Source organism: Lissotriton vulgaris, chromosome 10, assembly GCF_964263255.1.
Source record: "Lissotriton vulgaris chromosome 10, aLisVul1.2, whole genome shotgun sequence".
Classification (NCBI taxonomy): Eukaryota; Metazoa; Chordata; class Amphibia; order Caudata; family Salamandridae; genus Lissotriton; species Lissotriton vulgaris.
In genome coordinates, this window is record NC_141698.1 from 240,944,253 (window position 1) to 240,957,862 (window position 13,610).

Consider the following 13,610-nt stretch of genomic DNA (forward strand, 5'->3'; position numbering starts at 1 on the left):
TTTCACATGCCCGATTTGCTGGGCACTGAGCAATCTGGATTTGTTAAAGAAAGACTTATTACGAACAATACGCGTCTATTCTTTGATATTCTATCCAAAGCCTCACATATGTCTCATCCTCTGGCAGCCATTGCTTTGGATGCCGAAAAAGCATTCGATAGAGTTGAATGGCCTTACCTTTTCCGTACGCTTCAGTGGTTTGGTTTTGGCCCACAAATGTTGCCTCTCATTTCTATTTTATATTCCAATCCCAGAGCAGCTGTCACAGCGAATGGTGGAATTTTCTCTTACTTTGACCTTGCTAGAGGTGTTAGACAAGGATGTCCCCTGTCTCCATTTCTTTTTAATATTGCCTTAGAACCTTTTTTACTCCTTATTCGTCAAAATGATAATATTCATGGTTTTACTTTTAAAGAGTCCAGTATTAAAGTGGCGGCCTATGCTTATGATGTGCTTTTATTTTTATTGCAACCTCAGGCTTCTCTCCCTGCCTTTTTGGAAGAGGTAGAATCCTTTGCGTCTGTTTCTGGTTATAAACTGAATAAAGACAAGTATGAAATTCTGCCCTTGACAAAATATATAATTTCAGTGCTGATTTTGTTATTTCAGGCTTTTCATGGAGTCCTCAATTTATTAAATACTTAGGTTTGCACTTTACCTCATCCATAGCGGGGACAGTGTCACGTTGCATGGATAATTGCATACAAAGATTATCTTCTTTAATAACAAAATGGCATCCACTATACTTGTCCTGGTGGGGCCGTTTGGACACCATAAAAAGGATGCTCTCCCCTATAGTCCTACATACAATTTCTAATATTCCACTGTCGATTCAACTCAAATACTTAAAAAAATCAACTCCATCTTATCTTCTTTTTTATGGGGACACAAGAAATCATGCATGTCTATTCATAAACTAATTCGTCCGAAATCGGAAGGTGGGACGAAGTTTTCGGATTTTCCTCTTTACCATAAATCTTTCATATTAACTCAATCGTCATGGTGGCTCTCTGATCCTTCCTTGCCTTGTCCTCTTTGGATTGCATTAGAACGGTCTTTCATTTCTCCTTTTTCCTTCCAGGAATATGTATCCTTTACACGCAAACCACAATCCGTTTCCACTCCTATTCTTTAGCATACTTCTAAAATTATTCCAACTGCTCCTTTGCCATCTTTTCTTAACTCTCCTATATGGCACAATCTACACATTTTAATCAATAATAAACCTTTATTTTGGAAAACCTGGAGACAACGAGGGTTGATTTGGGTCAATCAATTATATAATCAGGATTTGATTATGTCCTTTACACAAGCTCACATCATATTTGATTTCCATTTATCTTTTTGTTCTAAATACTCCCTCCTAACACAAGCTATTCAATCTGTTTATCGAAAATATAGGCCACCTCCTCTAAGCAGCTCTCTCGAAACTGCTCACACAGCTAAATTGCACTCCCTGTTGCTTAATCACTCTAAGGCCTCCACTATATACAATTTATTTTACATACTTCACCTAGACTAAGAGAAAAAACTCAGACAGAATTATTGTGGGAAAAGGACTTTGGTACCTCTTGGACTATAGACTTCTGGGATAAAATTTGGCTTAAACTTAGGAAATCTTCCAGGGCCGCAAACACGACACAAACACTCTTTTTAATGTAGAACAGACTCCTATTATCCCCTCTTGTTCTCAACTCGTTCCATTCTGATGTTATACATTAATGTTGGTCTTGCTCGATACCACATGCTGATTTATTTCATTTACTTTTCAACTGTAAGTTTGTTCGACCTTTTTGGGAAAGGGTGTGGACATAATTACATTTAATTTTTCATTCCATTCATCCCTTTTCTATATTGCATATCTTTTTAGGCAGCTTATCTTCTATTTGGGAACATTCTGATATTAAAGTCAAAATAATTGGCCTCTTATTAGCAGTAGCTTTCCAGCAAATAACGAGAAATTGGAAGGATTTCACTAAACTCTCATATTAAGCATGGTGGTATGCGGTCTGTTATAATTATAGGCTAGACACTACATTTGTATACCCATCACATTTGGCATCCAAACGTTTGGATTTGTGGGCACCAGTTATTTTATTCATTGATGCTAGTGCTAAATGCTCTGCTACTCCTAATCCTCTGCAGCAAGAAGTTACTAAACCTCCATGATTTCCTTTATGTTAATTTATAGTTCTATTTGTATCTCCTTCTGTATAGTATAGTTTATGATATCATTATTTTGACCGTATTTGTAATCTCTATTTTCTAAACCCAACTGATACATTGTATATGAACCTATTGCTTTAATTGTTTTTACATTCTGCACATTGTTGTAATCTTTTATCCTAATAAACTTCTTTTTGAACTTAAAAAAAGTATTTTCACGACAAATTGCTTTGCCTGCTCACAAAAACTAATGAACCATAATTTCTCCCCCATGCCCTAACCTTTGTTAACTGCAAATTGTTCTTAGTTACTCTGCTGAAGTGCTTGACAAGCCTGTCATGACCTGGATGATATAATGTTTATGCGGCACCAACTGAAGACAAAAACTACCTCTTCTCCTGCAAAATCATCCAACAGCCATATCAGCTGAAACTGTTTTTTAGATACCACGCATGATTGAACACATCCCTTTTAGAAATCAGGGCTTGTGAAGTCACACTCTCAGCAAATGAAACTCTGGCCAACATACCTAAAGCAAACCTCTGTGTAGATTCAAAACCCTTACTTAACAGGACCATCAAAAGTCATCATACCACACTGTCTCTCCATCACAGGTTTTATGGTTAAACATGGTGACTTGAGACTTGCCACTCACCAAATACTCCGTATAATTCCTTATAAAACACTTAATTTCTCTGTCCAAAGCTGGCCACCAGACATATCTGGCATGCCTTTTATTTTCCTTGATATCTCTGATGGCCACATTCTCTAACTCTATAACCTTTTGCCTCTTTTCTACAGGTACCACCCACAGCCCAACATGTCAAGATCAATCCTCCATCCGTTCACCCAGCACATGCCCATATGTTTTCTCCCCCATACTTACACCACCCTCTATTGGCCAACCCTCTCTCATATAGCCGTCCACACCAACCAACAAATGGACATCTCTCAAATATTGTTTCCAACATTTTGTCGTAGTGTCTGCAACAAACATTAGGTCACAGAGAACTGAAACGTTAGTAACATAAAATAAGACATGATACAATCAGATGCTCCTGGATCAGACCTCCTAAATCTAAAGCATTAAAGAGGTCATCAAAATCCCAGAATAAATTGCAGGTTCAAAACATCCATACCCACAGAACATTAGTGCCAGGCATCTAGAGTCTTTGCGCTCCATGTACGTATGTACAAAAAAATAAATGAGGACTACTGTCTGCAAACCTTACTTCGCCCTTTTCATTTACATTATTTCCGTATTACTTGCATTTTAAGCACCAATCAAGTAATGGTAGAAAATGTGTGCTCCTAAAGGGAGCAGCTGCTGTTCATCCACCGACGGTGTTGGCACTAGTGCTGATACACAGGGTGCAGTTACTAAGAAGAGCCCTGCTTATACCGGGGAGAGTGGGGTACCCCCAGTGCACAGCCAAATAATGGTAGATTTGAGGATCCATCAAAGGCCATTTTAGCACTCCTTCACCAGTAGCCGCGTGCCCCTGGACACTACACGGGGATGCTGAGGCCTGAGATGGGAGAGTCACACTCCCTGGTGCTTTGGAATAGACTCTCTCAAGTCAGTAATCCGCTTCATGACTCACCACAACCCCCGCCTGGTCACTTTTGGGTCAAACTCTTTCCCTAATTCAATTATCATTTTTGTAACAGCTCAGAGCAAGAATGTGTGACAATGAGGCTATTTTCTATACAATAGTGTCAGTCAATTTCTTGGCATTGTGGTGTCCGCTCCAGGCTCGGTGATGGGTGTGAGCAGGGTGCCTTGGTTGTGCCTTCCGGGTATTTCTACAGGTAGTAGTCTACTGTGCGTGTCAGCCACAAAACAAGAGCAGCACACACTCTTACAAGGACTCAATAGTTTTAATACTATGTATTTGTTTACATTTGATTTATTTAGAAATTGAAATTTACAGCATTTCACCCTACCTTCCTTCTTATTTTAAAAATTAACATTACTTAATTGGAAAAAATACTAACATCTGTAAAAGAAATATCATTGACAACCGTTTAAGAATAATTCATGGGAGTTGTTATATGAGTGTTAGATGAAGAGATAATAATGCTTAACTTAACATGAGTCCCTGTCTGCAGTGGGTTCGGAAAATTCAATGGGCGGTAAGAGAACAGCACCTTGACTGAGCCTTTGTAGAGTTAAGGTTCTTTATGGTGGAGAGAAAGCAGGTGTTTATATAAGGGCATGAACATGCTTAATCAGATGATGTCAAACACTCCTTCTTGTGTAGGCCTTGTCCATGCATAGGCGTCATTTGAAGGAGAATGCTTATTTAGTCTCAGCACTTGTTTTGTCACAATGGGGGATACTTCTAGTGTTGTCGGGAAGAGCAGGGTACTCAATTCACCCACGAATCATGTTGTCCTTCTCAAACTCTATGTCTTCCTTCTTCACCCAGATGCAGGCGCCCATTTTGGTTGTGAAGCCGCGGACCGCTCTCATGCTCCTCTCTTTTCCTGTAGCGAGAAAGACTGGCATCGTACCTTGGTGGTTACCTCATGGGTCCTTAGAGTGATGCCAAATATGTCTTCATGATATCTGTTCTGGTCCTGGCAGGGAAACAAGATAAGAAAATGTATGAGAAAAGCACTATCAAAGAATCTGTAAATCTGGCCCTCATTAGACCCAGCAGCAAGCCAGTGATATAACATACCAAGAGCATGTTCTATTAGGACCACTAATAACAATTTTGATAAAGTAGTAAACTACTCCCCCCTACTTGTGAAAGTTAGGAAAAAAATATTTGACTACGGTTCGAAAATTATTCTAAAGTTCATAGCTCCTTTTCTGACCTGGGATTTATGAGAAACTTATCAGTCCGCAGCAACAGATGGAATTAATCCTTACCCTGTTTTAAATAAAGCTCTGCTAGAGAGTCTAGGATGGGACTTAGAAGCCTATAGACTACAATTTTGGGATCTGAAGTTGAGTCCTGGTGAAAAGCTCAGGGTTCAGTATAATAAGCACAAACATTTGAATGATTGGTGGTTTGCTCCCATCTCTCTGGTAAGAAGTAAATAACAGAACCCAAAGTATTATTATGCAACATAAACTTGGAGAAAGCCATTGAGTGGCTTGTGCATAATAGGACCTCAGATTTTAAACCTCATGCCATAAACTTTCCTATTAGAATAGGAAGCGGGGCTTTTACTCGGACTAATCCCAAAAGTAGCCCTACCACTCATAACCCAGTTCAGGTAGTCTGACTTTATTGAAAGACCGTAAGCTCATATTATGCTTTCCTTTCGTGCTCGAATTAAACAGCAGCCAAAATAAAAACAAACCCCCTTATCCAGATATCTTCTGGAAAATTACTATAGTAATATGCCATTAAGAGAACAACGAATCATCAGTAACCTGCATCAATATTAGTCTTGGCTGCAAGCTACAAGCCTTTTTTTCTTGTTGATCGCAGTTGAGATAAGTAAGCCTTTTTGATCTGCTCGGGCCACCCTTTGGGAGTTTCCCCATTCCAGGCCAACACTCACAAACATACCCTTTACCAGGCAGAATCTTTTCTCCGGTTTCAGGAGTTTCTACTGTTGACCTCCTTTTCCTATAAATCCATAAGAAGAGAGTGATGGAGGTTCTACCTCAAGTATATCCTCTGAAAGGATGCAACACAAGAATTATACTTGAGGGTATTAATATGTCAGCTATATCCTATTTTCTTTACTGACTACTCTTAGATTTGGGTTATCAAAAGATTTTTGAGAAGTCGTCTCACCCTCAACTTATCAAGACATGGTTCATCATTTGATGACCTCTCACACTGGGGTAGGAGCAGTGCCACCCCGACGGACTCAACTAGCGAAGCTAGTCTATCCCTAGGATTATAAATCTCAGATCAGGACAGTACACTGCGTCTTGTTTTTAGGGGAAGAAAAAGTGATTAAAGATACCTAGAGGTATACTCAAAATCTTATTTATTCAATGAGTACCTCTGGTATTTTAAAAAACCTTAAAAAGAATCAGTTGTTAGGTACAGTACAATAGATCACCTGACCTAGTATTTACATGTTACCAGTTGAGACAACTTCTCAAGATTCTTTTGATGACCGACCTCCTTTTCCTGTCAGACCTGCAATTGGGCTATTCATTAATTTCTTGATAATTTCAAATCATTTTGTTATTATTATTAATATTGTTATATATGGTTAATCTTATTCCTGTTGTGCTTACAAGTTCAGAGTGATTTACTTGTGCAGCCTTCCTTCGCTTAAATTAATCTTAAATTGTTTAACAGCCTCAATATTCTAGGTATCATGTCAGAAGATGATTCAAACTTTAACGAAGAGGTGAAAGCACAGGTATTTAGAAAAAATTCGAATTCTTTTATTATGGATTCCATCAATCCGGCGGTTTCAGGCTCTATGTCAAGTACCTCTAAAAACCTGGAAGCCTCTGTGCAGAGCACATTAATGCAGTTAAAAGGATTCTTGTTCAACGGTGGATAAAAACAGGCCCTTTCTTTAGATAAAAGCATTTTAAACAAAAATACCAACACCCAAGCTTTTTTTTGAAGTGAGTAAGTAAATTTATTGTATAAGTTAATAAAAACCTTCACAAAAAAAATCGCTCAAGACGAAAATTCATCAAAATAAAACTACAATTTCATCATTTATGCAGACCAACAATAAAAAGAGCTATGGGACAGTTTAGATTAAAGTAAAGAGAGTGGTGCTCACAAGTGGAACATCGAAAGCATCCCCAGGCGTACTTCTCAATAATTTCCCGGATGAACCAGGATTCCTTATTGTTCAAATGATCGACAACCAAGTCAAAAGTTCATGTTCTCCAATGAAAATATTTACTTCATAAATCATCAGAATCAATTTAAATTCATCATATTAATTTTGTGTCAATCAACATTATTTCATCAGTCCAATGCATTTCAGGCAGTGCCCTTCATCCGGGACAGTAAGCTGAAACAAGGTATGATAATGATATAATCAAAATACAAGTATGTGTTACACATGACATAAAGACAAGAAACAATCTATTATTTTTCATGCTTGGTGACTATACAGTGTGCATATTCGTGAAAAACCCCAAAGTGACTGTGTGTCGTGATATAAAAACTGAAACTCAACTGCCCTCAGGCACTCACATGGATCGGTAGTGAACTGAGATATGTAGTCAAGTAGTCAACTAACAGAACTGAAACAATGAAAACGTAAACATAATCAGATCAATCTATGTACAAACGTACATGAGCAAAAACTCCTCGTTATGGCATATTAAGTGCACTTACTCGTAAGACACGAAGCGTCCCTCTCGTAAACTCGTAACGAATTTGGTGTCTCTGTGGTGATTTGAGCAGTCGCACTCGACCGCCAATAGCTATATACAAGTCAAAAAGGGTGCAAACAGAATCAGTTACCCATGTGTTGATTGGTCCGGTCTCCGATCATGTGATCAGAGGTCGGCCAATCAGAAAGTAGATTCAAAGGAAAAGTGCAGGCTAAGGTCTCTGGTGTTCGTGAAGAGGATACTGTGTTTAGTGAATGTGAATAAAGTTGTGAATTGAAACAGAGGAAAAAGAGTAATTGAACTAGAATAAAACGAAGTAAAATAAGTATGTAAATGGTAATAGGAAACCACACATACTACATTCTAGGTACAAGGCTGAAGTCGAAAAACAATGATTACAGATAGCAAGTGAATTCTGCCCGGTCATTAAGACCAAATGGTATGTGGGAATTTAACAAATACATCCAATTATTCTCCCTTTGTAGCAAAAATCAGGTATTGTCTCGCCCTGCCTTCTTTTCAATGACTTCTAGAATCAAGAATTGTAACTGGGATACATTATGAAGTGCTTCTTTGAAATGCATGGCTACACATGATTTTACATTACCAGTTCTGATGTTAGATTTGTGTTCATGCAGTCTTGTTTTGATCTTGCGTGTGGTCTTACCAACATACGCCTTTCCACATTGGCATTTCAACATATAGATAGCATTAGCTGTATCGCAAGTAGCATTAACATGAAGTTTAATTTTGTGTCCTTTCATGGGGCGGGTTCGATAATTTCCTCTGATTATGTTATTACAATGACCACATTGTAAACAGGGTCTGGTTCCACGAAATGTCTCTTCTGGGTTAGTTTTGGTCTTAAGCATTTATCCAAGATTTTTACCCCACGTGAAGGCAAAAATGGGTTGTTAATCAAAAGCGTTTTTGAAGTCTGGTTCAGATTTCAGAACTTTCCAGTGATTTTTGATAATGTTCCTAAACTTGTGACTCACAGTAGAGTATTTGGACACAATGGTCGTTCTCTTTTCTTTATCTCTGATGCGTGTCTTCAACAGATCTGCTCTCTGCATGTTGTTTGCTTTTAGCATAGATTGACTGATCACCGTCTCTGGATAACCTCTGTTACGAAATCTGTCACCCATTTCCTTCACATCATGTAGAAGATAGGGCTGCTTGGGTTGGATTTGATAAAAAAATTCTTGGTTCTTTCAGTGATCACCCCGTTGTCTTTGGCTTTAGAAACAATGTCTGTAAGTTTATTCAAATATTCCTGTGTAGGATTGTACTCCAAGGGAGCATGCGTGTTGTTATCAGAAAGATGTTCTGTGACTTTGTTCTGATACATAGTAGTGTTCATTACGACAAGGCCTCCGCCTTTGTCCGCTTTAACACAGGTAATGTTGGGATTGTTGGCAAGGTTTCTCAATATACTTAGATCTTTATTAGTCATGTTCTTCATCACTTTTCACTGAAAGAACCAAGAATTTTTTGATCAAATCCAACCCAAGCAGTCCTACCTTCTACATGATGCCCAAGGTGCATAAGAACTTGTTAGATTCACCATTACGCCCCATCGTTTCCACAAAAAACAGCATACATGAACCGATAGGTCAATTTATTGATAAGTATATGCAACCCACTGTACAACGCATGGCAACCTATATCAGGGACACAACTGACTTTTTAACGAGACTCAACATGCAACAAATCGAGCCAAATAAACAATTACTGCTTTGCACAGCTGATGTTAAAGCTTTATATACCTCAATTCCTCATGATGCAGGAATTGAAGCTATGGAGGAAGCAATTCTCACTACAGATTTCGATCTACCTATTCAAACTCTTTTGATGGAACTCATCATATTCACTCTATATCACAGCTATTTTAAAGTCAATAACATCTGGTACCAACAGCTGGTTGGAACTTCTATGGGCAATTGCCCTGCCCCAGTGTATGCCAACATTTTTATGAAATCTTATGAAGAACAAAATATATTGAATAACCCCACATGGATCACCAACTTGAAAATGCTTGTTCGCTATATGGATGACATTTTTATCCTATGGAAGGGTACTAAAGAATCTCTTGAAAGAGCATTAGCACAACTCAACACCAAAAACGACAGGATACAACTCACATGGGAAATGTCAGATAAAACCATCACCTTTCTGACGTACGCATCAATCTACGTCCAAGTGGGATAGAAACGGAGATGTTTCGCAAAGAAACTGACAGGAATAATACTTTGCACTTCCAAAGCTTTCACCAAGATCCATTAAAACATAATTTACACACATCGCAAATGATGAGGGTGAAGGAAATCACATCCGACCCAGACAAAGTGAACATAAAACTTAAGGAAATGGGCGACAGATTTCGTAACAGAGGTTATCCAGAGATGGTGATCAGTCAATCTATGCTAAAAGTAAACAACATGCAGAGAGCAGATCTGTTGAAGACACGCATCAGAGATAAAGAAAAGAGAACGACCATTGTGTCCAAATACTCTACTGTGAGTCACAAGTTTAAGAAAATTATCAAAAATCACTGGAAAATTCTGAAATCTGAACCAGACTTCAAAAACGCTTTTGATCAAACCCATTTTTGCCTTCACGAGGGGTAAAAATCTTGGAGAAATGCTTAAGACCAAAACTAACCCAGAAGAGACATTTCGTGGAACCAGACCCTGTTGACAATGCGGTCATTGTAATAACATAATCAGAGGAAATTATCTAACCCACCCCATGAAAGGACACAAAATTAAACTTCATGTTAATGCTACTTGCGATACAGCTAATGCTATCTATATGTTGAAATGCCCATGTGGAAAGGCGTATGTTGGTAAGACCACACGCAAGATCAAAACAAGACTACATGAACACAAATGTATAATCAGAACTGGTAAGGTAATGGAAAATCATGTGTAGCCATGCATTTCAAAGAAGCACATCATAATGTATCCCAGTTACAATTCTTGATTCTAGAAGTCATTGAAAAGAAGGAAGGGTGAGACAATAACTGCTTTTTGATACAAAGAGAGAATAATTGGATGTATTTGTTAAAGTCCCACATACCATTTGGTCTTAATGACCGGGCAGAATTCACTTGCTATCTGTAATCATTGTTTTTCGACTTCAGCCTTGTACCTAGAATGTAGTATGTGTGGTTTCCTATTACCATTTACATACTTATTTTACTTTGTTTTATTCTAGTTCACTTACTCCTTTTCCTCTGTTTCAATTCACAACTTTATTCACATTCACTAAACACAGTATCCTCTTCATGAACACCAGAGACCTTAGCCTGCACTTTTCCTTTGAATCTACTTTCTGATTGGCCGACCCCCGATCACATGATCAGAGACCAGACCAATCAACACACGGGTAACTGATTCTGTTTGCACCCTTTTTGACTTGTATATAGCTATTGGCGTTCGAGTGCGACTGCTCAAATCACCACAGAGACACAGTATTCGTTACAAGTTTACGAGAGGGACGCTTCGCGTCTTACGAGTAAGTGCACTTAATATGCCATAACGAGGAGTTTTCGCTCATGTACGTTTGTACATAGATTGATCTGATTATGTTTACGGTTTCATTGTTTCAGTTCTGTTAGTTGACTATTTGACTACATATCTCAGTTCACTACTGATCCATGTGAGTGCCTGAGGGCAGTTGAGTTTCAGTTTTTATATAACGACACACAGTAACTTTGGGGTTTTTCACAAATATGCACACTGTATAGTCACCAAGAATGAAAAATAATAGATTGTTTCTTGTCTTTATGTCATGTGTAACACATACTTGTATTTTGATTATATCATTATCATACCTTGTTTCAGCTTACTGTCCCGGATGAAGGGCACTGCCCGAAATGCATTGGACTGATAAAATAATGTTGATTGACACGAAATTAATATGATGAATTTAAATTGATTCTGATGATTTATGAAGTAAATATTTTCATTGGAGAACATGAACTTTCAACTTGGTTGTCGATCATTTGAACATAAGGAATCCTGGTTGATCCGGGAAATTATTGAGAAGTACTCCTGGGGATGCTTTCAATGTTCCACTTGTGAGCACTACTCTCTTTACTTTAATAAGGACGCCATAGGCAAGAGGCGCCACCGGGGCAGCACGCTCTAACATATAAGACTTTTTGAATAAATTACAATTTAACAAGGTGCTGTGCACTTTATCCTCGAACTTCACAGTTTAGATTAACCCAGCATTTCCTGTTCAGCTGGCTTGTCCCGTGCTCCGACAGGAGTATCTATTCATCTGATGAGCTTTGGGCGGTCCTTAGTCCCAAACATGTAACATAAAAACATAAATAAAATAGAGCCTATGGGTTACATGTATATCTAAAAATAACAAGATTAGTAGCATCATATAGCATCCTTGTAGTCAGATTTTATAATGGGGATGCTACAGGTCCGTAGCATGTCAAGTGCCCAGTAGTTAACAAAAGATTATTTTCGATGTAGTAAAAGAGTGCCAATTCCGGGGAATGGTGGGCCTGTGTTCGAAGCTGTTTGTAGTGCGCCAGATCGCTTCATTTTCTCCTCTACCACCCCCATGAATTGTACAAACCGGCATGCCAGCTGTAGGTCTCCTCCTCCAAAGCAAGCCTTCACTGCTTGTCTGCAGGTTCTTATCCTCTTGATGTTGAAAAGTGATTTAAAAAACAAACGTCGTTCAGGGTCCAGTCCGCGGCAGGTGCATAGTAGTTGTGTGATGCTCCCTTCTGCTTTCCAGCAAAGACGGCACTTAGTTATTTCTGCGAATCGCTTCCATGGTGGAAGGTGCAGCAAGACGGGAAGAATTCTCATTCAAAACCGGAGATATTTCTCTTTTAATCTCCTGATGAAGCCAGAACACAGATAGTTTTGCGGGCCGGGGCTTGTATAACTCTGCAGCAGGCACCAACCATGAGACCTTCCCCTGAGCGCTGCTTTGTCCTCTACTACTGACAGCCTTTTCACTGTCTTATTTACCAAAGACTTGAAGCAGTTCTGCGTTCCTGAGGTTTCCCAGAGCTCCTTCAGGCCTAGGCGATTTATAGATGCTGTCAGTTAGGCTTTGCTTGAGTTTATCTCTTTCCATTGGTGGAAATTCAGAGAGCTTTGATCGGAGCTTCTGATCCTAAACAAGCATTTCACTTGGGCGGCGTTTTGAGCTTTTGTTTGTGATTGTAGACTAAACTCCAGCCTGATTTGTGCAGGAGAGACATCATTTGGAAGGCTGAAGATTATTCTTGCTGATCTCGACCCGGTTTGCTCCAAAGTATCCTCATCTTTTTCCCTGAGGCATTCGCTCCCGTAAGTGCTAGCTGGAATTAACTTTGCTTGTAGACCCTGTAGTAGAGGGTTAAAGCTTGGCCCGGCAGTTTTAAGTTTAAGAGATTTTAGAGCTACCGCTATTGAGTTACCTTGACGTTTTTGTGGTTTAAAAGTACCTTTCTCATCAAGTATCACCCCTTGGTACTTATATTCAGCCACAACTTCCATTGGTGCACCTGCCAGGTACCAGTGAAACCCGGTTGTGTTCCTTTTCGGGTTGAAGAGCATAGCCTTCAACTTCTCTAGGGTGATGGTTAGACAATTAGATGCTGCGTTATTAATAGTTGTATTTAGCAGGTGCTGAAGCCCGATTGTGGTTCGGCTGATTAGCACGACGTCGTCGGCAAACAGTGAGTTATAGAGTGTCAGCCCCCCTAGCCTGGGCTCATGTGAGATGCTGATGTTTAATTCTGAAGAAAGGTCTGCCATAAACAAGTTGAAAAGAATAGGGGCCAGCACTCACCCCTGCTTCAATTCCCTTGTTGTTGATATTTTCCTTGACAGATATTTGCTGGTTCCTAGTGTGTAGGAGGATTATCTGCTTTAATAGCGCTACTGGAATTTCCATCTTCGTCCAAGCTTCTTGTCATCCCCACAATAGGTTTCTGATTCGATGTATGCTCTATTTCTCCCTTTTAAGGTCTCAAATTTGAGAAATAGAGAACCGGACCAGGTTAATAATAATAATGTTGATGATTATGACAAAGACCCAGCTCTTCATTTCTGGCAAGGGTCTACAAGGTGAAAAAAAATCTCAAGTTGTATTGGCTAAATGTTCTCAAACCGTTAACAAAACGGTCCTATAT

The 13,610-nt window shown here is 39.1% G+C and overlaps 1 protein-coding gene across 3 annotated transcripts in view; it reads right to left on the reverse strand.

Annotated features, from left to right (window-relative positions):
• Nucleotides 1-4,031: 4,031 nt before the first annotated feature.
• NOS3 (nitric oxide synthase 3) overlaps nucleotides 4,032-13,610 on the reverse strand; it is a 1,079,476-nt gene continuing 1,069,897 nt past the window's right edge. For all 3 annotated transcript variants that reach the window (XM_086940927.1, XM_086940926.1, XM_086940928.1), the window contains one exon: nucleotides 4,032-4,749. In XM_086940927.1, the coding sequence (XP_086797053.1) occupies nucleotides 4,639-4,749 (111 nt within the window). In that variant the 3' untranslated portion in view covers nucleotides 4,032-4,638. The remainder of the gene's footprint in view (nucleotides 4,750-13,610) is intronic.